Source organism: Lethenteron reissneri, chromosome 30 (assembly GCF_015708825.2).
Source record: "Lethenteron reissneri isolate LAM-NWPU_2019-01 chromosome 30, ASM1570882v1, whole genome shotgun sequence".
NCBI classification, from domain to species: domain Eukaryota; kingdom Metazoa; phylum Chordata; class Hyperoartia; order Petromyzontiformes; family Petromyzontidae; genus Lethenteron; species Lethenteron reissneri.
This window is the reverse complement of record NC_083808.1, coordinates 7,897,987-7,920,322: the sequence shown is the minus strand read 5'-3', so window position 1 is coordinate 7,920,322 and position 22,336 is coordinate 7,897,987. Positions and strand designations below refer to the sequence as shown.

The window sequence follows — 22,336 nt, the reverse complement described above, 5'->3', positions numbered from 1 at the left end:
ATACATTTAGACGATGATGATGATAGACACCTTCTTGGTTCTTTCGGTAAAGTCACGTAGAAGGGAAGTAATAAAATACTAAAAATAAAACACAATAAAATAATTCTCACGACGTTTCGGCCACAACACAAGCAGCCGTCCTCAGGTGAAAACCAGGTCCGTCGAGGCGACAGAGTCTGACTCTGTCTGACTCTGTCGGACTCTGTCACCTCGACGGACCTGGTTTTCACCTGAGAACGGCTGCTTGTGTTGTGGCTGAAACGTCGTGAGAATTATTTTATTATGTTTTATTTTTATTATTTTATTACTTCCCTTCTACGTGACTTTACCGAAAGAACCAAGAAGATGAATCCCTGCAGTCACGAAAGCTTTAAATCGAAAGATGATAGACACGCTTACAATTAAGGATTAACACTCACGTCCTGGTTGTTCATGTCCCAGTAGGGCCTCTCTCCGTAGGACATGACCTCCCACATGAGGACTCCAAAGCTCCACACATCGCTGGCCGATGTGAACTTGCGGAAGGCGATGGCTTCTGGGGCCGTCCAGCGGATGGGGATCTTGCCTCCCTGCGCGCAGCAGAAACAACAACAACAACAGCTCTTATCAGCTTCCATAATGATGCTAGCCATCTGTTGAGATCCTAGGTCTTAGTGAATCGCGTATCAGAAGTATCATTCTGAGACTTCGAGTGAGTCTCAGTGAGTGAGTGTGAATCCCCACTGTGAGTCTCTAGGCTGGGTGGTGATGAGTCTCAGTGAGTGAGTGTGAATCTCCACTGTGAGTCTCTAGGCTGGGTGGTGATGAGTCTCAGTGAGTGAGTGTGAATCTCCACTGTGAGTCTCTAGGCTGGGTGGTGATGAGTCTCAGTGAGTGAGTGTGAATCTCCACTGTGAGTCTCTAGGCTGGGTGGTGATGAGTCTCAGTGAGTGAGTGTGACTCTCCACTGTGAGTCTCTAGACTGGGTGGTGATGAGTCTCAGTGAGTGAGTGTGAATCTCCACTGTGAGTCTCTAGACTGGGTGGTGATGAGTCTCAGTGAGTGAGTGTGACTCTCCACTGTGAGACTCTAGACTGGGTGGTGATGAGTCTCAGTGAGTGAGTGTGAATCTCCACTGTGAGTCTCTAGGCTGGGTGGTGATGAGTCTCAGTGAGTGAGTGTGACTCTCCACTGTGAGTCTCTAGGCTGGGTGGTGATGAGTCTCAGTGAGTGAGTGTGAATCTCCACTGTGAGTCTCTAGGCTGGGTGGTGACGAGTCTCAGTGAGTGAGTGTGACTCTCCACTGTGAGTCTCTAGGCTGGGTGGTGACGAGTCTCAGTGAGTGAGTGTGAATCTCCACTGTGAGTCTCTAGGCTGGGTGGTGATGAGTCTCAGTGAGTGAGTGTGACTCTCCACTGTGAGTCTCTAGACTGGGTGGTGATGAGTCTCAGTGAGTGAGTGTGAATCTCCACTGTGAGTCTCTAGACTGGGTGGTGATGAGTCTCAGTGAGTGAGTGTGACTCTCCACTGTGAGACTCTAGACTGGGTGGTGATGAGTCTCAGTGAGTGAGTGTGAATCTCCACTGTGAGTCTCTAGGCTGGGTGGTGATGAGTCTCAGTGAGTGAGTGTGACTCTCCACTGTGAGTCTCTAGGCTGGGTGGTGATGAGTCTCAGTGAGTGAGTGTGAATCTCCACTGTGAGTCTCTAGGCTGGGTGGTGACGAGTCTCAGTGAGTGAGTGTGACTCTCCACTGTGAGTCTCTAGGCTGGGTGGTGACGAGTCTCAGTGAGTGAGTGTGAATCTCCACTGTGAGTCTCTAGACTGGGTGGTGATGAGTCTCAGTGAGTGAGTGTGAATCTCCACTGTGAGTCTCTAGACTGGGTGGTGATGAATCTCAGTGAGTGAGTGTGAATCTCCACTGTGAGTCTCTAGGCTGGGTGGTGATGAGTCTCAGTGAGTGAGTGTGACTCTCCACTGTGAGTCTCTAGACTGGGTGGTGATGAGTCTCAGTGAGTGAGTGTGAATCTCCACTGTGAGTCTCTAGACTGGGTGGTGATGAGTCTCAGTGAGTGAGTGTGAATCTCCACTGTGAGTCTCTAGGCTGGGTGGTGATGAGTCTCAGTGAGTGAGTGTGAATCTCCACTGTGAGTCTCTAGGCTGGGTGGTGACGAGTCTCAGTGAGTGAGTGTGCATCCCCACTCTGGTTCTCAGGCTGTGCAAGGAGCGTGCGGGGGGGGTGGGGGGGAGCTGCTCACGTGGGTGGTGTAGACGGCCTGCGGATCGTCCTCCAGCCCCCGTGACAGCCCGAAGTCGGACACCTTGCACACCAGCTTGCTGTCCACCAGGACGTTGCGAGCGGCCAGGTCGCGGTGGATGTAGTTCATGTCGGACAGGTACTTCATGCCGGCCGCAATGCCCCTCAACATGCCCACCAGCTGGACCACGTTGAACTGCCCGTCGTTCCCCTGCAAGGTGAAAACCAAGGGAATGTGAATATAGCGCAGAAAAAAATACATGGTGATCCTTTTTTTCGATATCACACTGAATTTCTCATGACCCTCTTATATATTTTTTTCTAAACACCTGATTGAATATCATGAAAGCAATGGTTCCACATCTTTCAGAGGAGATTGTAGAAGCGTTTCATATGTACACTGCGATTTGAGGCACTCATGTAACAGCTTTAAACTCAAATATTGTTCTCTATAATCTATCCATATTATTACAGAGGGTGTCTATGAATGGATCACCCTGCATGAACGACCATTAATTCTCACACACAAACCTAACTGTTAACTGGGGAAGTTAGAATCTTGTGCAAGGAAGGAATTTAATTTCGTCCCAAAGGTTTAATTATACATAAGTATCAACGTTTTTGTTTTCCATTGAAATATAATTTTTAAAAATGCTGGCACGTAATAAACAATTAACATATATCATTGCATGCTGGGCACCTGTTCCAAAACGTTACACAGGCTCTTTTAATTATAACTTGGCAGTAACTCTTCGAATGATTAGACCCGCTTCTGGAAGCTATGAAAGGAAAAAGTTAAAACAATAAACTCTGCCAACCACAACCTCTCCCAAATCATGCTAAGCCAGAAAATAAGTACTTCTGGTCTCCTCCATTAAAGAAATAAAAATGAATTGCTACAACATGTTTGGCCATCGTAATTAAAATCAACGACTGCAAGGAGTTCAATGCAACACTAATTTTATATATGTTGTAATATATATGCGACTTTTTTTCTCAAACTACGTTAAATATATGCACACAGTATATCAGGTTACGTGCTGTTTCAGTACTTAACGGATGCAAGGATATGCAATCTGGTTTAGGTAAAAGACTATCCTTTTTGGTCAAAGAAAAAAGAAAGCACTCACCCTCAGGAAAGCATCCAGGGAGCCGTTTTCCATGAACTCCGTGATTATCATCACCGGCTTGCCTAGAGGGAAGGAAGGAAAGCCCATCACAAACATTGCCGCAAATAATTACTCCCGGAATGCAACTGGAGTGATAAGGAGTCCTGATGATCGATCGTATCTCAAAGTTAAACCATGACAACACTGTTAACAAAATAAAGGGCTTGTAGGCTGCTTTAAGTGAACTGACGGAGTGACGGAGCAGATAAAAAGAACGAGTAAGCATTGTTACTATCATGGCATAATTCTGCATTTTTGCTTCATGTGCTTTAAATATAAAAACAGCTCGTGTGTGTGTGCTCACTTCGGCTTAGAGTGTACGGCCGCGAGTGCTCTTTTTGCTCGCTCGTGTCGCGTGATTACATCCGTTTTTGTTCTTGTGTGTACATGTGCGCCACTCCCTGTCCTTGTCCTCGCAAGAGTGCCTGTCGATGCACCTGTATGTGCGAGCACATACGCAAGCCTAGGACTAATGTTTGCGTGGCTGTACTTATTCCAACCGTCTATAATTGCGTGCGTCTGTGTTCATGTGTTGCCCAGCAATGTGAGTGAGAATGTGTGTAGAGTGACAGGGTTCCATTTTCAGCCATGGTTAACATCAGTGGCAAATAATTGAAGCAGTAATTTTAGCTGTGACGGTCCCACCTGATGACGGAGACTTGTGTTGCCTCCGAAACGTCGTGATTTATTATTTTATTTCCATTATTACTTTATTAACTTTAATTTTATTTTTTACCTACGTGACTTTACCGAAAAAACTTAACAGTAACAGTCCTGGGCCTCCACGAGGTTGACTCAGCCTTGAACGAATTACCTGCTGCGGTGTGTAAACACCAACCACTGGGACGATGAAAGATGGCCGAGCACGATTGTGACCACACCATCCTCCCATGCACTAGGCCCAACAGCCTGAAAAAGGCAGTGCTGTTGCCAGCACTCGGCGCGTTTGTTCCCGCGCGCCCGCTCGCCCGCTCGGTGCGCTCAGCGACTCACTCTTGGTGACGACCCCCTCCAGGCGGATGATGCTCGGGTGCTCAAACTGGCCCATGATGCTGGCCTCGCTCAGGAAGTCCCTGCGCTGCTTCTCGCTGTATCCGGCCTTCAGAGTCTTGATGGCCACCGGTGCCTCGGCCTGGCCCGGCACGCGCAGGCGGCCCCGGCACACCTCCCCGGACTCGCCTGCACGCCCGCCACAAACATTCATGTTCATCCCCAGATGACCTGGCAAACCCTCACCGTGACTGCAGTCGATATCAGAGCACTGAAAGGGTCGTTGCCTAGAAACACCAGGCAGTTTAGCAGCAGCGATGGTTAAAGAAAACCTGACTGCTGACGAGACGTTAAATGTTCAAACACGTTCCTAAGTTTGCTTGCTTTGAACGCCATGCTGCCGATCAGAAGCACCCCCAACAAGCATGTGAGGCCAATGGTTTGTGCTTAAACAAAATACTTTTAGCTCTTTATGTGAAGAGACAAATATGGGGAAGGGGCATCATTGACTTTGTTATTGAGCCAGCAGTATTCAGTTCACCAGCTAGAATTGTGGTTGGTTAATTGAGATTAACTTAGTCCTCAGCAGAAAGCAATATTTGATGGGCTTAGCCCAGCCACTGATAACTTCACACATAAACCCCAATGTGAAAACATTGGGGCTTCTTTTGGGTTTTGCAGGCCAGTTGGTAAAGTGAATCGCCGAGGGATGAACTCATTAGTTTCACATTATGCGGACAGTGAAATATTCTCTCATCAGTCATCGGTCTAATCGTTGCATAAGGTAGACCGCACGAAGCATTTAGAGCAAAAGCCTGTGCTCATGTTTTTGGATGTTAAATAATGAGATAGATGTGCATTTCTGCCGCTATAGAGAGATCTGTAAAACTTATTATGTAGTTGTCAAAGCGACAGTCGCTCGTGTAGCTGGCAAAATAAAATGAAAAATCTCAAGGGAAACACAGAACCAAAAAATGTATTTACTTTTTAATGAATTTTAGTAAAATAAAATAAAACAATGCTCCCAAAATAGACGTTTGGGTTTGCTTGAGTAGCACTGAAGATTGCTTTTACCCGTGTGTGTGCGTTTCTAATTGGTGCATTTTCAATACCCTTCATCATTGCAGTCATATGCTCATGCAACGGCTTGGCTCATTACCAAGATAATGAACTCCACGGTGGATGCGGTGATAATTGAGGGAAGGAAGCTCAGGGATGGGTCATGGGGGAGGGGGGAATGGCTTCACTGCAATCGCTTCATCTCTGTGCTGTTTATTGGCAACACCGTTGCCCATTGCATCTGTATAACGACGAACAAGTAGGAAGCTTCGCCCGCATTCTATTGCTTTTAAAAAAAAATACTATAATTTTAGGAAATGTGACCAGGTAACTTTAAAACAAAAAGACATTGTAGGAGCCGGAAAAGCAGTGCTATCCAAACCACCTTTTCATAAATAAACGGACCACTGTTCATATTTATAACCATCAATACTTTGGTGAATACAGGATCTCAGTTAACTTACACTGCATGTTTATTCAAAACGTGCCTCTCAATGCGTTAATAAATGAAGTCGCACACAAGCACGTTTGTAATAGGGTTACCACCTGCCCAAGTTTTCCCAGGACCATCCTATTTTATTCTCATATGTCCCGGTATTTGTACTGCAGGGTGGAAAATCGTGAGGCCGTGAGCCTGCATGTGTGGCCACATCCAGGGCCTCACCTGATCCGATAACCTTCTCAATGGTTATCCAGGACGGCTCAATCTCGCGGGCAAATTCCTGGACGGCTTTATTGGGGTCTTCGTACGTGAAGGGGTCAACGTAGTTCCTCCGGTTGGGGAATTTCACTGCAAGGGCCGGAATGCAAACAGGGCACAGAATTAAAGGCATTCAACCCAACAGTGTTAAACAGGGTTGTGAAGATCGCAAAGCGGATGGGAATCTGGAATAAAATGGGTAGGGTGGGTGTTGAACACATGTGTTAATGCTTTTAGGAATGTCCTAATCACCCAGAGTTGGGCTTGTTTTAAATAGGGTGTAAAGGCAAACAGGAATGTAAATCAGAGCAGAGACTGCACTTAACCATTAAGCATGTATATTTAAACGTACTCCTGCTCGCAAATGGAACTTTATATTTCTGTATTTAACCATATTATATTTAATCAATTTTTTTTTCATCTCCCCTTCTTCTGCTCCGTCATCGGGCAGTCTCGTTTCCTCCGCCTGCCAAAGCCACGTACGTGCCAGACACGGCAGTATAAATGCCAGGGCAGATACAAACTCAGGACGACGCCTCTGTACGCCTCTGTGCAGTCGGTGCGTAACCGGCTCATTGTCACACCGTGCGGATATCACAAGTGCTCAACAAGCAGGGCACGCTTTGAAAGAAGCAAAGCCGGAGAAGGTTTGCGTGCTTTTATCTGCCTGCCGTGGCTGCATCAGCGTTAACAATGTCTCTCAAGGGTTGGCAGAGACACCATGGGGGTTAAATTTCAATATCCTGCATGAGGTTTCTTTTGTGCTTCACATCCACTCTGCTTGCAGGAATGTGGATATACTGTTGTCATGGAGACAAGCTGCGGAAATACACCTTTTGCAATGATCTCTTTGCATATTAAGATTGATGTCTGCATGCCAAATCTATTACCCTGTATATATATATATATTCCCGTCAGTTTATCTGAAAGCCATATATGTTTATACATATTTGCCAATTTTTTGTTTTTATTTTCCCTCTTCACCGATTTTGATGAAAAAAACCTGACAGTGAACTTTTAAACATAAAAAAAACACCCCAACGGACAATTTAGAGTCTTTGTTTTGTTATTTTGCTTGGCCGAATTAATTAATTTTAACAGCCTTACATTTCATATAAACATTTTCATCCTCAGCTAAATGCCATGCTTTCCCAGTTAACATCTATATCTGTTTTTTTTAGAGATGAATCTTGAGCTCAACGCCCCCATTAGTTCCACTGTGATGATGGTGCATTGATAAAGATGGAAGGAAGCTATTGTTGATAGTGGAAACACAGATGTCACTTTTTCATGTAAATAAACTTTAAACATAATACGTGCAGCACCGGAGCATGCCAAACCACGTGCTGGGTAGCAACCAAGTCACAATCGTGTACAGTACCCGACATCCAACGTAACTGTACAGCCCTTTGAGTCAACAGGCGGATGGGTAACAGGAAGACGGCGTACAGCGTAGAGCAAAGCCTAATGCATTGTGTCGTTGCAGCTCTGTATTCCGCCATCAATACAACGCTGTTTCACTCTGGGCCCAAAGTGAAACTCGCATCAATTGCCATGCAGCAGTGACCCACAACATACAGAGATCGTTTGTAAAGTTTAAATGATTATGATAGATCTTGTGTCGCCAATGGCGAGAACATTTATTGAGCAAGCAGAACCAAAAGTTGTGAACAATGTTATGAAACTTATTACCATATTACCTGGATTATAAGACGAACTTTTATCCTTTTTTTATTTGAAAGCAAAGTTGTGGGTTCGTCCTATTATCCGCTAGTTGCATACGTGTGTGTGACCAGATAAAAAAAAAAGTTATTGGCACGGGGCACATGTTTGAGGTGGGTCTTAATTTTCGGATCATCTTATAATCGAGGGAGTACGGTAATTGCATCCTTATCAGCGTCACCAGCCTCACTAAGCAGTGCCCTTCGAATAATTTGTCTCAGATTTCCCAAAAATATGCTGATTGCCAACTTGGGAAGTGCTTGTCAAGCTGCTTAGCAGCCCATGGCAATGCACCTGCGGGGCAACATTACCAGTCAGAAACTGGATGCAGGCAGTTTGACAATGGGCTGTTTGGAAGCACGGTAATTTGGAAATTAATTTCGATCATATTTATCCCCAATTATAGAACCCCACTGTAATGCAGAGCTGACAATGCTAAAAGCAAACATATGCCACACAGTGCCATTAAAATTCCCTGTAAATCATACCTTCTTCATTCTTAAAGGGGTAATTCTCCTCTTCATCCTTTTGCGGTGTCATGTTGCGCATTTTCCTAGAACACAGTAATAAGATACTTGCAAATGGCTCAATGCTAAATAATGCTCATGTGTTAAAACGTTCAGGGGCTCACATTCCATAGTGTTGACCTTGGATATCATCGTGGTTTGAAATATTCAGAGATTACTTATTTCCACTGAAGGTTTATTTAGATATCAATTAGGGGGTCTGCGAATTCGCACAATGTGGCCCAAGACTATTGTAAAACCAGAGAAAGAAAAATAACATGCCCTGCCAAGAATACTGTAAATAATGCCGTGTCTGTGTCAACGGAACCGAGTGTCAAGACAATCCTCCTTGCAGAAATATTTATCCAAAGAATTGAAATAGAACTCTAATAACTAAACACGAATTGACCAAATTATGGCCAACGTATGTATTGTTCTATGTTATTGTAATAACCTGGGCATGGTTAATAGTTCATTTTGAGGCTCAAAAATGGAATTAAATAGCAAAATATTATCAAAGGTTCGTTAAATTTATTTTATGAATAACGTGGAGTTTTATTTAAGGAATTTTTTTTCCAGAAAAAACAGTTAATTACTGCCAATGTTAAAGTATAACCAAAACAACTTCATCTCATTCCAGAAATTGAGGGAAGAAAAAAACCAACAACATTATAGAAGCTTCAGACCAAACAACAATATAACATTGGCCCATTGAAGAGAAGACAGATTGAATATTCGACACAGACCTAGCTCAAGCACAGCACATCACTCAGGGACTGCCGCTTGTGCAAGCGCAGAGTGCTCACCTTCGCCGGATGCAGACCACCGTGAAGACGATGAAGGCGAGAAGAATCACGGCACACACGACGATGACGGCCACACGAGTCGTATTGGAGTGTTCTGTCAAGCCACCAGAGCAACCCATTTACATGTGCATCGCCAGCAAGAGCACCACCACAATGTAATGCAACTAATATATCTAGACAAAATTTTTGTTGCATAAATTAAAACTGCGGAGGCAAATACAATTTTAAGCATTGCTTGCCGCTTTCTCTTCACTACAAAGCCAGCGATGTTATCTTGTCGACCACTTAACACGTGGTTACTAGAAGACATCCAATTGCCCATCGTTTAAAACGATCCACCTTGCATCATTGGCTGTACCTTCCGCCAGAAAAACTATAAAGCAGGATGGCATTTAAATAACAAAGGTGGTAATCTTGATTTGAAGCTTTCGTGACTGCAGGAATCCATACTCTTTGGTTCTTTCGGTAAAGTCACGTAGGTAGAGAAATAAAATAAAATAAACAAAAAATATTTTTTTTGTTTCATTAGATTTTTATACCTATGTGATTTTACAGAAACAAAGGTGGTGTTTGGTTTCCATTTGTGATCGCCCAGTATTGGCCTTGTACCCAGTGTCCATCGCGCTGTCCTGGCTGTGGAACTCACGGTACTGGTCGGTGTTGATCTCCACGGGGTCGCTGGGTTTGCCGAAGCCGGCGGCCGTGCGCGCCCGCACCTCAAAGCCGTACACAATTTTGGCCCGGAGACCCTCGATGCTGGCCGACGGCACCTTGGTGTGCAGGATGTTGTAGCTGGTGTCCCGCTGGCCCTGGAAGAGGACGCGCGGCGCACGCGTGAAGTCCACCGCGGCTCAAGCGACCAGGGCATTTGTCGCATGCACAACAACACAAGGAACCCCTCCCCCACCCCAGCCTTCTTCAGCACGTTTGGCTGTTAGGCCAATAACTGTTCGTGAGCATCTATCAGCGCTGACACTGCACACGAGGGAGTACAGTACAAAGTACGCCGATCACCTGTCGCCGCCTTTGCCTCCCCAAGCACTGGTGTCGATGAAAATCACCCCATATTCTGCTCTGATGAGTTTGTCTAAGGTGGGGGTGGGGGGGGTTATACTTGCTGTGTATGGTTATTTCCGACATATGCCAGAACTGACATTGAAATGGAAGGGATTTTAGCACATCGCTTTAATCGGTTCAACTCCAGTTATAAGGAAAGCACTGTTGCACACAAACACAAAATTACAAATATCCCTCTAAAAATGCAGACTGTTAGGCCAAGTGAGCACCTATGCAGGCTTAGCACAGTCAGTGGCATACTGCTGTGGTGTGGCCTTAACCACTCCCAGCCGCATTTGTCTCCCCAGTGCTGATGATTTCATACTGCACACGGCACTCATTTAAGTAATGGAGGCCCCTGGACCAGTTCATATATTCACCACTGAAGTTAGCTGGGGCCTGGAATAAAACTCAGGAGGGGGGGGGGGGGGGTATGCGCTAACTACTGCACCACCGCTCCTCAAAACACAAACGCAGAGCTTGGTGTGTGTGCTAATTTACATACATTTACAGAGTCATGCATACATTTAGACCAGTACTGTTCGACCCTTCACCTGCAATTCCGCAAAAACAAGAATCCCACTTACATGAAATAAAAATTTGAGGTCACCTTAGCGAGGAAGTTTTTCACACAGCAAACAGACTGTGCCAGTATCTCGAAGACTGACCATTAATTATAAACAAATATATACATAAAATAAAGCAGACAAGCTTATATTACGATGAAATATGTTTTAAAAGTGCGGTTATCAAAAGCCATAAAAGTGTGAAAATGGCAACACATTAAAATAATGCATTTAAGACCAATGTGGAAGTTTTGGGCAAATTATGCTCAAGAGAGTCTTTGTAGAGCTTCCTTGAGTGCAAGGCCTTGCCATTGCGCATGGTTTAAAGGGGACAGATATGAAGATATGAAATATTTTCAATAAACCACAGCGTGACCTTTCAAATGAATGTTAATGGGCTTTCCAAATAAATTTTAAACGAAATAAGTTTCTCGAATATAAATGTAAAATATTCCTTCTGGAAAAAAACAATTACTCATGCTCGTTCAGCACAGGCAGACTGATACTACACTGGCTTAGCTTATAATCGCCTGCATGAAAAGTACACTGCGTATAACGCACAGCATATAGAAAGAGCATGATTGTGTTTGAGGGATAGAGTGACAAAGAAAACAATGCCTTGGATACCAATGATGTTAAAAGATAAATGAGCCGAGGGAGGAACTGGGAAGTGGAGAGAGCAGGTGAAGGGGCTAAACATAACCCAGAGTATTAACAGCTGTATTCAAAGGCGGAAATTGAGTAACGTTTATACTGCACAGTGGAGGGACATGGAGAATAAGAGGTTTCATAGGCCGGTCCATATTGCCACTGTGACAGCGTGACCATTTACAGACGCGCCCGTGTTACCGCTGCTGAAAGTGTAACCATTACGTCGAATGACGGGAAGATATATGTCGGGTCAAACACACATATTTGTGTAGGGCTCTGACCCTGGGAGGGGCTCTTTCAGCGGCCGAGAGGAAGCTTAGAGAGGCGGGGCTGGAATTTTTTTGGAACCAAGGCGGTTGAGATTGCAGCATCGTGTGACAAAAATAAATAGATCAAAAAACAAACACATTGTTTCTTAGCAAAGAGGGAACTGCCGAGTTCTCCCCCCCCCCCCCCCCCCCAGGGAAACATTTCGGATAACTTCCTGCACAATTGCAATTGGCTATTTAAAGCCTGCCACAGAGCACTTGTCAATGTATTTCGATATAGGATATAGGATGCTGGACTTTATGTGCAACAATGGCATTCATGTAAAAATATTTATGCCCTCTTCTACGCTTGTATACCAATGTATACGTTTAAAATCGTACAAATGTATTTATTTATTGCATTGCAATCAACGCCATCTGAATATTACTATGACTATGATCACTGTCACTACAAAATCATTAATCATGGGTCGTAAAATTGCGTGACGACTCTGAAAATAAACTGAACAATGTATAATTTCTAAAGTTTCTAACTAACATTGTTTTACTCACATGTATATATTATTCAGCTGTAAAAATTGAGTATGGCAGTTGATGCACAATAATCAGTTGAGGCATCCCTGATCTCCAGTGACTGTCACATACAGTAAAAATAATTTAATATTTTCAAAAATGGCACTTGCCCCACTGCAATATTTTATGTAGAGCATTGTTTGCAAGAGTGACAATTACATTAATGTCAAGCAAAGACCGACAAATCATTTACTTCAAATAAATACATTTTAAAACCTTAAACGCCCTCCATCATTTATTTTGCTCTTACGACTTGCGCCAACCTCTGAGTGCAATTCGCTTTGATGTGCCCCTGTGCAGTGCTCATTCGAAGGTAGTGAATCACATGACTATGCTGCATTCAGTAAAACCTGTCTATTAGGACTCACAGTTGTTATATTATTATCGTCTGCATATCGTTCCCCGCAGCATTGGCACTCGCACAGCCGAACCTTCTTTGATCATTTATTCATCTCTCTGTGTCATGTCTAAACCCAGCGCACCATTGTGTCGCTGGATATGTCTCAATTCCTGCACCACACAACGTTAATGTCGCGTTGGGTGGCCTTTATCGAGCAGTGGAAAAACAGCGCACAGTTAACAAATTATGGCGAATTGCCCGATGATGCTGGATGCAATTACCAGCGAAACGTCGCACTCAAATTGTAAATGTTGTGGTTTCACGCTTCAACACACTGGTGGGCTAAAGCAGTGAACTATTTGTCTTTTGTCAACGTGACACTTTTTTACTGATTGGCCGTGTCGGGTGGTGGAGGGTTACGACACATTTATAAATAACGCGATCTAAACCCAAAAAAAAAAAACGTTGATTATGAAATTATATGAAAGCTACTGTGGTCATTGCACAATGTTAGTGGAGGCAGGTTTGACTTTTCGAATAACTTTGTACACATAAAGCCAGGGAAACAATTGCCACATGTCACGAAGAAAACGCAAAGGCCTGTGGGGGCTTGTGGTGCAGCGCGACCTGTGCCATTACGTGCCTGGCAGTGGAATAAGTACACAGTGCAGGCACTATCCTTGACACTTATTTAGGCCTCTCAATGCGAGGCCCCTTTTATCATGACTTCGGTTCCCAGATGAATGGCCGAACAGAATGCAGGCGTGCAATGCTAGCTTGCCAGTCTGATTGACATCTGAGTGTTATAACCGCCGAGTAAGAATCACCCTTCCCGTATGCTTTGTGAGAAGTGCAAATACACATTGTGGGCAAGGCCAAGGTACATTTCTGGCAAGCACATCGCCGCTGAGGGAAGCATGCCTCTCGCTTTGGCTATTGCAACAGTTTGAAGTCAAACATTAGACATGTTTGTCAGCTGATTGCCATGATTATCTGCTGCACTGAAATAAAAGCTATAGACTAGTGGTGGCCAAACTGTGGCCTGCAAAGCTGCATGCTCCTCCCAAGCAGTTTCCAAGCAGCTAATGTTTTACATTTCAACTTTACTTAAAATAATGAAAATCTACACATTGGGGGAGTGGGCCGGAGCATTCAAATGCTGCCAGTGGAGCCAGACATGAGTACTCCCAAGGCACTCCCACAGATTTCGAAATTCACCACTCCACAGCCAACCAGCACCACGAGAAAAAACGGCCGGTTGACTACCCCATGTGACCTGTTCAGCGTCTAGTGATTCTCGGCCATAAGAAGATTTAGTTATGGGGACTCGTAGGGTCAGAAAGTTTGACCACCTCTGCTAACCGCTTGTTTCACCCTCGAAAGTCTTAATGAATGAACAATACCTTTTCGTAGTACTTGATTTCGTAGTCCAGGATTATTCCATTTGGGTGATCTGGTTGGAACCATGACAGCTTCACGTGGTCCTTGGTTTGCATCTCGTACCACAGTGACCTGATTTTAGATGGAGCTGGAACATAGGGACAACAAAAAGCAACAGAAATATGTATTATACAGTGTGTTTATGTTAATGAGTCAGTTGTTAAAAGTATTGCACTTTTTTTTTACTCTCTCTCTCTCTTTAAAACTGGCAAAACAGCGGAATGTATTCAACATTGTTTTAAATCTATCATCACCTTTGTGGTGATAGACTGTTTCAGCAAAGCACTCCCACACCTCCATTTCCCACGTCACAAAAAAACATTTTAAGAACAGAAATATGAGAAATGCTTTTGGAAAATGGCTCAACAAACTGACAGTTTTACATCCACCCCCGTAATACCTGATCACTGCGATCACTAGCACATTCACCCATTTGTTATGACTCACACTATACACATACCAAACCAGTGGCCGCATAATAAATGGCGTTTTTGGGGAGTTGTAAGATTCCAAAAAAAATTCTCCAACTTTCATAAATGTGGATGCAACCTCAAAGCAAACTATCGGCGAGATTTGGCGTGATTTCGTTTGCTGTTTTAAGTAAGGCAAAGCAGATTTAGAAGCCATATCTCTGTGTGCCTATCACATTTTTCATGCATATCAGATTTACATGACTTCAATTATCATGAATTCTCTTTTCAGGTGTTTTTATCATTAGTGTGTCGTTTGACACGCCCAGGTTGCCATGGCAGTTAATATTGCATGCCACTCTCCCCCGTTGTCACAGGCCAACATTTATGGCCATCAAAATCAACATCATTTCCGTCAAACCAAGCTCCTTATCAACAACGAATTTCCCGTTCTCGAAAAGCTATTTGATTCGAACAATCTGTCCATGCACAACGTGTAATTACACAAGAAGAAGACGATAAACTTAATAAGAAAAATCACACTGAATATAGAGATAGCTTTGTATTGCAACACTAAAGCTAACATTTACAGCATCTCAAACACATTGCTTGTTTAACATTTCTTTCACATCCACTTAATATACTGCATGTGTCCGTGCATTCTCTTTGTTAAAATCGCAGCAACCTAGATTTCATTCCCAGCCAGACGACTCATCGTGGGTCTCCCGTCTAGGTCAAATCAGCCTTTTACTAGCACCTGGTCCTATACAAATGTTTGTAAATAGGAGCACTTGGGAGACAAAGGTGGACAGGCATGGTGCCACCCCCTCTTGGGTCACACTGACCTTAATAGGTGCTCACTAACAGTATTTTCTCTTACAGTCTGCAGTTTGAGTCTATACAGGGGTATATTTGCCTTTTGTACGCATGCAGAGTGCTTTGTTACCACAATTCTATTGACCTAGGTTACAAGTGGAAATTGGAATTTGCACCTAGCCTGGGCCTCCCTTGGGTTGGCTCAGCCTAAATTAAGTAATTTCTGACGGCGTATTCTCACCTGGTACAATGCCAATCTTACCAATAAAAACCACTCGCAAATAGCATACGCACAGAATATGAATTTGAATAGAGTGGTGATTGTTATCTTCATTTGTATTTGTGGACAAAAAAAATCAAAATCCCACCTTAACCCAGTAGTGCTGCAGTATAATTACACTCACGTGTTACAAGTATTCAAGGTGACGAACAAAACCCCATGATGAGCTTTTCTAAGGTTGGATATGTTAAATCCCTATGCAATGGTGCCAAATAAAACACATTATTCACTACAATTATTAAGTAAATGGAAAATCCATATATAGTAGTAGCAATAACAATATTTTTGTATTGTACACCTGCTAAGTTAAGATGCTCCCATACGGAAGAACAATGACTGGCACATATACAAGACGACAGAGTATATATATGCAGTACGGCATATAAAGGATTTGCACCTTCAAACAATCAAGCCGCTGACAGGGGCCGTCTCGCGAAATATAGGAAGTGCGGATCTGCGCGGGATCTGCTTTGGCTGTATGTATGTTGCACTTCTTCTTGGTTCTTACGGTAAAGTCACATAGAAGGCCCAAATTCCTTTAAATCCCTTCTACGTGACTTTACCGAAAGAACCAAGAAGATGAATCCCTGCAGTCACGAAAGCTTTAAATCGAAATTTATGTTGAACTTCTTTCACACCTTACATAACCAACTGCACTGAGGCTGTCATCTCAGTTGGGGGGGGGGGGAAGGGTGGCTCTTTTGAGTGATGACACCTCGAATCTCCACAAGCTATGACAGGCCGGCCGTGAGTGGGGGACAGCTGCAGGCTCAGGACCGCACAGACAACAGGCCCCGACAAGACACATCTCTTTCGCGACGCCCCACCAGTGTACCGCACCAAAACCACGGCCTCGCCCAGTGAATGAACACCCGACTCTGCCCTCCCGCAACCTGTCTTGCATTCCCCCTCGAGCCAAGTTGGTGGTGATAAGTCACGGGTGGGTGAACGTCTATAAACGAAGCAGGTTTGGGCTTATCTGCTTCGAAGCGTAGTATATGTGTTTTAGATACACCTAAAATAAAATAAAAAATCTTATTTTTTTAGAGACAATCTTTTACGGTGAAATGTGGGATCACTTTTTACATTATATAATAATGTGACGTGTCCTCATGCGAACACAAGTGACGGTCGCCCGATGTCACGTGGCGCCACTTTCTTTTTGGTGGAAAAGCGTGAAACGCGATGGAACGGAAGGCGACGTCCCCTCTGGTGATGTCGTACTTTCAGATCAATCCGCAACAAAGCCAAGGAGATTCGGCTCATCAGAAATGTTACATCCAAGGCCCGATGTTTCAATAAATAGGCCAAAAATATGAAACACATCCCTAAACCATAGCGAGCAGTCGCGGGCTGACCTGTATGAGGAGAGGCGAATATACGCCGAGAGGAAATGGAAGTTTACGACAAAAGGAGTTTGCTCTTGCCCGTAGTCACTTTGTTCTCGTGGCTTTTTCAACAGGTTTTACATTTACAATGCACGCGCCGCGTTAACGCGACATTTCATGCCGCTGAATAAAACCACGCGCAGCAACTACCTTGCGTTTCGCTCTCGGCACACCCTAAAACCCTTAGCTAACATTGCATTTCCCGCATTCATGGCGATTAAATGCCACGCCCCTTGCAGGCAGCAAGATTACAGGGACCCACGACTAGTCACAGAGCGTTTTTCGACAACTTATTTTAACGCGTAAAAAAAAAAAACTCATTGCAGATATGCTTTTGCACAAGAACTATGACTGCCCCCAAGAAGCGCTGACGCCGCTGAACTAAGATTCCATCATTCTTCCCCAATTTTGAATTAATAGAGGGCGTCAAGCACACGTTTAGTCGTGCATGATGGGGAAACGTTCAAGCTGGCATCAGGTAGGTGTGGAGCTGTGGAGGATGGGGGGGTGGACGTGGTGTCACGTTTCCTGTTCGCCAGCTCTTTAATCATTTCTTCAGACGCCCGGCTGCCAAGGATGGATAAAAAAACCCAGGCCATTCTCCATAACTCCTTTCAAGCATAAAATAGAATGTGAGATGATTATTTATATGCGAGCATTTGTAAACGAACTGCCACATGTCTGAAACTGGTATCGGGTTTTCTGGATATTTACAATTGTATTGTAGTCATCTGGTTTTTTTGTACGTTCCAACATGGTCTAATGCCTGTTAAGTGAAGCTGCAGATGACATTTATTACGTGCAATGAAACACGAACCAGAATACACCCTGGGCACGGAGATTATATTAAGCAGCATCTTGACAAGGAAGTTTACATTGGGAAACAAAAACTATACTCTGTTGTATACGACGTCTTTATATTGTATACAGTACGTATACAGCTTTGTTGTAAATCCACTGTTGGATGAGGGCCTGCCCAAGCCATGTGGGTGGTGGGAGTTATTTGACCATACTTCACCACGCTGGTCAGTGCGAGTTGGTGAAGGCAGGAAGCATAGACTTGTGAGCGTAATGGAGCGCATCATGGGCTCGCGCTGCACTCTCCGCTGCTGTCCACAGCGTATTCATAGGTATGGTACATGTTTGTGTAATATGTACACACAATGCACTACACATCTTTAAACAAAAACAAAACTTCGCTGTATACTTCTACGTTTTCTAAACACAATATATTCCACAAACAGAGGCTCATTCACAGGGATGTAAATTTTAGACACGACCTGGAACTCGGCCTAATAAAATAATAATTGTCCTCACGGAGTTATCACAGCTTAATTATCAAACCCTTATGCTGGGGGGGGGGGGGGCTCCTACGATCCACATTTCACCACACACTTCACTACGCCAACATAAACACGCTCTGTCGCATTTTCAGAAGCAGATGAAGCAATTCACAAGCGCTGCTTAATCAGGCGCCTAAGTAAAATGCACACCTTGTGTTGGTCAATGAAGAGCTGTCCACGACTTTCATCAAATTCGACGTGAAATAATATTCTTTAATTACTTCAACCCAATCCAAGCCATACTATCTTGATCGACCTATACCTTATCCCTTTTTTTAGCTTCATCCAGGAAAAATAATTTTTCAGGAGGATTTTTAATTGGTAAGTTTGGCAAATTCCATTTGTTTTGCACATGGGACGGAAAGCATGCAGATGAGTGGATAAGACCCAAAGCCTACCCAGATGGATTCAGAACCCACTTGCCAAAATACCATCTCCTGGCGACCTCACAGTTTGGGAGTTTGAAAACTCTGTCATCAACTGACCCTTGCCTCCAGAGTTCTGGATTACACACATATCAGCCTCTTAAGTCCAGGCATCTAAGCTGCTCTATCAACAACGTTGCCTCTCCATCAGAGGTCGCACCCGAGTTTTGATTCCTTACCCGTACCCGTACCCGGCCGCACCAGGGTCGTAAACGGGTACCCGTACCCGTACCCTACCCGATACCCAGTTACCCGTACCCGGCCGGGTACATGTAGGGTACGGGTATCGAGTACCCCATTTGCGATCTCAGGGATGAAGCCATGTTGCAGGCACAGGTGGGTTGATTCTAGGAACTTGAATTGTGAAAAGAGACAAGACGTTGGGGAATGAGTGACAAACGGTGACTCACCAGTGACTCACGGCCTACCCGTACCTGTACCCGGCCGCACCAGGGTCGCAAACGGCTACCCGTACCCGTACCCGGTCGGGTTCCCGGCCGGGTACGGGTAGTCGGGTATCGGGTAGAGTACGGGTATCGGGTACCCGGTTGCGACCTCTGCTCTCCATTAAAAGAGGGGAATAAGTTTGAGACTGTCAAATAACAAAAAGAGCAAGGCAACAGGGCTTTTGGCAATGAATCTCGCATTGCGAAATTCAGCCATAACCCCGGGGGGGGCAAGAGTGAGGAGGACTTTAATTCCTTTCACAAATATTAAAAAGGACAACCACACCCTTCAGAGAGTATGCCGACACATGCCTGGAGAGTGTGTCAAATAGGAAATGGTTCGCAAACTTGCCAGAGATTGAAAGCAAGGTTCACGCATGTATTTGTAGCTGTTTGCCATGCACCAAAGTGAAATCTTACAACCTGGAAATCCACCTATGCTGATATAGCAAATCCAGTTCAACTCCGAAAACAGTTGTGGGCTACACATATGGGAGAGTGAACAGTTGTCTGCAAACGTGCAGAGTGCACACGGGTCCAGGTAGCATCTAAAATACACACGTGTTCATCATTATCAGCGCTGACACACAAGTGAATTGCGATGATTTGGGGTAAGTGAGGGGGTAGTGTCCGTACACAGAATTGTCATCACTATGTGAGCATTAGTGGTAAGAGAGCTGGCCACCACCAAAGGCTGATAAAAAATCAAGTCTGTGACCTATAAGCAATCGAATCCTATCATTGTCACCAGCAGCAGACTGAGTTGCTCAAATTGGACACCAAGGACACGCAAGAATGATGATGGAAGGGCAACTGAGCTGTCACTATCGTGCACACACATGGCACACTTTTGCCGCGTTTCTTACAGGGCTTTGGCTAGACATGCCGCATGAAGATCTGATAAAATCCCAGGTGTTTGCCAGCATCTCATGTGTTACTGTTTCAAATGATTTTGCTGTGAGCTGTTGAAGGAAATGCACGCTGTTAGGTGTTTTGGCATTTACTTTGTCCTTCACATACTCACAACATCACAATCACGCAAATCAAGCTGCTGTCGAATTATAATGATGTTTTAACGGTTGATTGCTCCATGGACGCACTGTTTACTGCAAGGTGGCCACACTTGCGTTTCTGAAGCCCACCGGGCAGGTGCTTGTAAATGCTAAAAGTAGGGCATGGGAAGGATGTTTACATGTTTACACCGTCACAAAGGTTGAGGTTCCTGTTGTTAGACGTGCCAATCATTGGGAGGATTTTGTAAACACTCCTGTGAATGAGGCTTCTCACCAAAACGTGATGGATGTGTGTGTAAACAGTGTGCAACACAATGCCAAAATGGTTTCCATGTGTGTGCTCTCACTTCTTACAAGAGCACTCTTGTTTTCTGTACCCAACACGAATGTTTATAAATTCATCCCGGCATTTGCATTAGCTCTTAAAGTCAGGTCTTACGGTACCGCTCATGTATCCACAACCTCCCGCGCCTTCCATAAGTCTGCTTTGCCTAAACATTTCAAAGATATTTTCCAGAAATGCATTTATTTATTTAACTATCGCAGTGTTTGCCCATGCAACGGGAAAACGCTGTACGGTACACGCTCGACATCCTGGATACAACAAAAAAAAACCCTACGTATTTTCGTCACAACATATGCGTGGAGCAAATTATGCTCAAATAAAACCGATTTAACTTTCTACAAGGGCAGGCAACGCAGGATCTTGCACATTACTCGTGTTAGCTTCACACCTCGACCAGCTGCTCACCCATCACCCACACCCCATGAGCAGACTAAGGCACACCATGAAACCTTAATGCCCATTAACCCTCCGTTAAACCGTAGCCAATGTGTCCCATTATTAATTAATTTGCAGCAATAACTAAAAATGCCCCGCGTCTACAACAAGTTCCGTAATTTATTCCAGCATTAAAGTCGGCTACCCGTCGTCGTGACGACCACATTATCAACTCGCGCCGCTCTGCTCAAGAGTTTAAAAGCGTTTCCATACTCCGCAAAAAGGCCCATGCTCAGTGTGACATCCATATTTAATTTCCAGATATGGTATAGATCCAGAAAAAACATCGTTAATGAAATACAGGCTCATGGGAAGGTACTAAAAAAAATGAGATAATTATGGACCATACAAGCCAAATGGACATATTTGAAATATGTATTTGACAGCATGGCAATTTCATTTTACAACACTCGCTTGAATAAACATTTCCCCCCTCCACCCCCACTTAATTGATACCTGCAGTGAGGTAGCCGACACGAAGGTGGTTTGTGTGTGGGTATGAGATATGGCCAGGCTGAAATAGAATGCATATTTACAGCCTTAGGCGCACACTAACAAAGTCTCCAGTCATCGCACGAGTCCAACAAGGCACGGTCATGGCGAGCTACTCGTTGGGAAAGGCGAAACAGAAAAGTCTAGCCATCCTACTCAACATTCTACACTTTGTATCTACACAACGCTCGCACGGCGCACTCAGATCCAGAAAGACACGCACAAGTGCATTCATAAAGGGCCCCGCTTCCTTTTTCAATGCAAGCATCATTTCAATGGTTAGAGCAATGCCGTGCACATACCAAGTACGCACGTAGCCACTTTCTCACGGCGTGTGACTCCATCTACGGAAGATTATCACCTTCGAACAGCTAATGCTGCAAACAAGACCCAGAGAGCTCACTGGATGGTCCGAACATTTCTTTACTTTTCAGCTTAGCAAGCGAGAAGAAAAATCTAATTTTCACATTGTAAAGCCTGGGCGATGGATCACGGTGCAATTACGTGTTTTGAGCGAGTAGTTCATCACGATTAAATTGCCCCTCAAACAGCCCCACCTTCAACACATTTGCTGAAAAAAAGAAACCCAGAATGCATTTAATTGCTAGCAGCCACTCAGTGTGGTTGGCCAGAACTGGGAAATACTGCGGTTACAACACTGAAAAGTGCAATTTGAGATTGCCAAAAGATGGTATTTTTATAATTGAGACATTTGTGACGCAAATACGAATAGTATCTTCTCAACTCATATACACGTGTAACATAAATGCATGTCCGATTATTACTTTTGGCTACTTACAGTGTGAAAGAAGTTCAACATACATACAAATAAACGTAAATGCACTGCACTTGCTTATTGAA

At 44.2% G+C, this 22,336-nt stretch overlaps 1 protein-coding gene across 1 annotated transcript in view; it reads right to left on the bottom strand.

Moving 5' to 3' along the window:
* LOC133349485 (ephrin type-A receptor 4-like) overlaps nt 1-22,336 on the bottom strand; it is a 42,374-nt gene that overhangs the window by 5,277 nt on the left and 14,761 nt on the right. The window contains exons 6-14 of the mRNA XM_061562979.1: nt 14,045-14,169; nt 9,833-9,995; nt 9,187-9,280; nt 8,363-8,427; nt 6,117-6,242; nt 4,397-4,582; nt 3,365-3,426; nt 2,236-2,445; nt 420-569 (exon numbers count right to left, since the gene is read on the bottom strand). Of these exons, the coding sequence (XP_061418963.1) occupies nt 420-569; nt 2,236-2,445; nt 3,365-3,426; nt 4,397-4,582; nt 6,117-6,242; nt 8,363-8,427; nt 9,187-9,280; nt 9,833-9,995; nt 14,045-14,169 (1,181 nt within the window). The remainder of the gene's footprint in view (nt 1-419; nt 570-2,235; nt 2,446-3,364; nt 3,427-4,396; nt 4,583-6,116; nt 6,243-8,362; nt 8,428-9,186; nt 9,281-9,832; nt 9,996-14,044; nt 14,170-22,336) is intronic.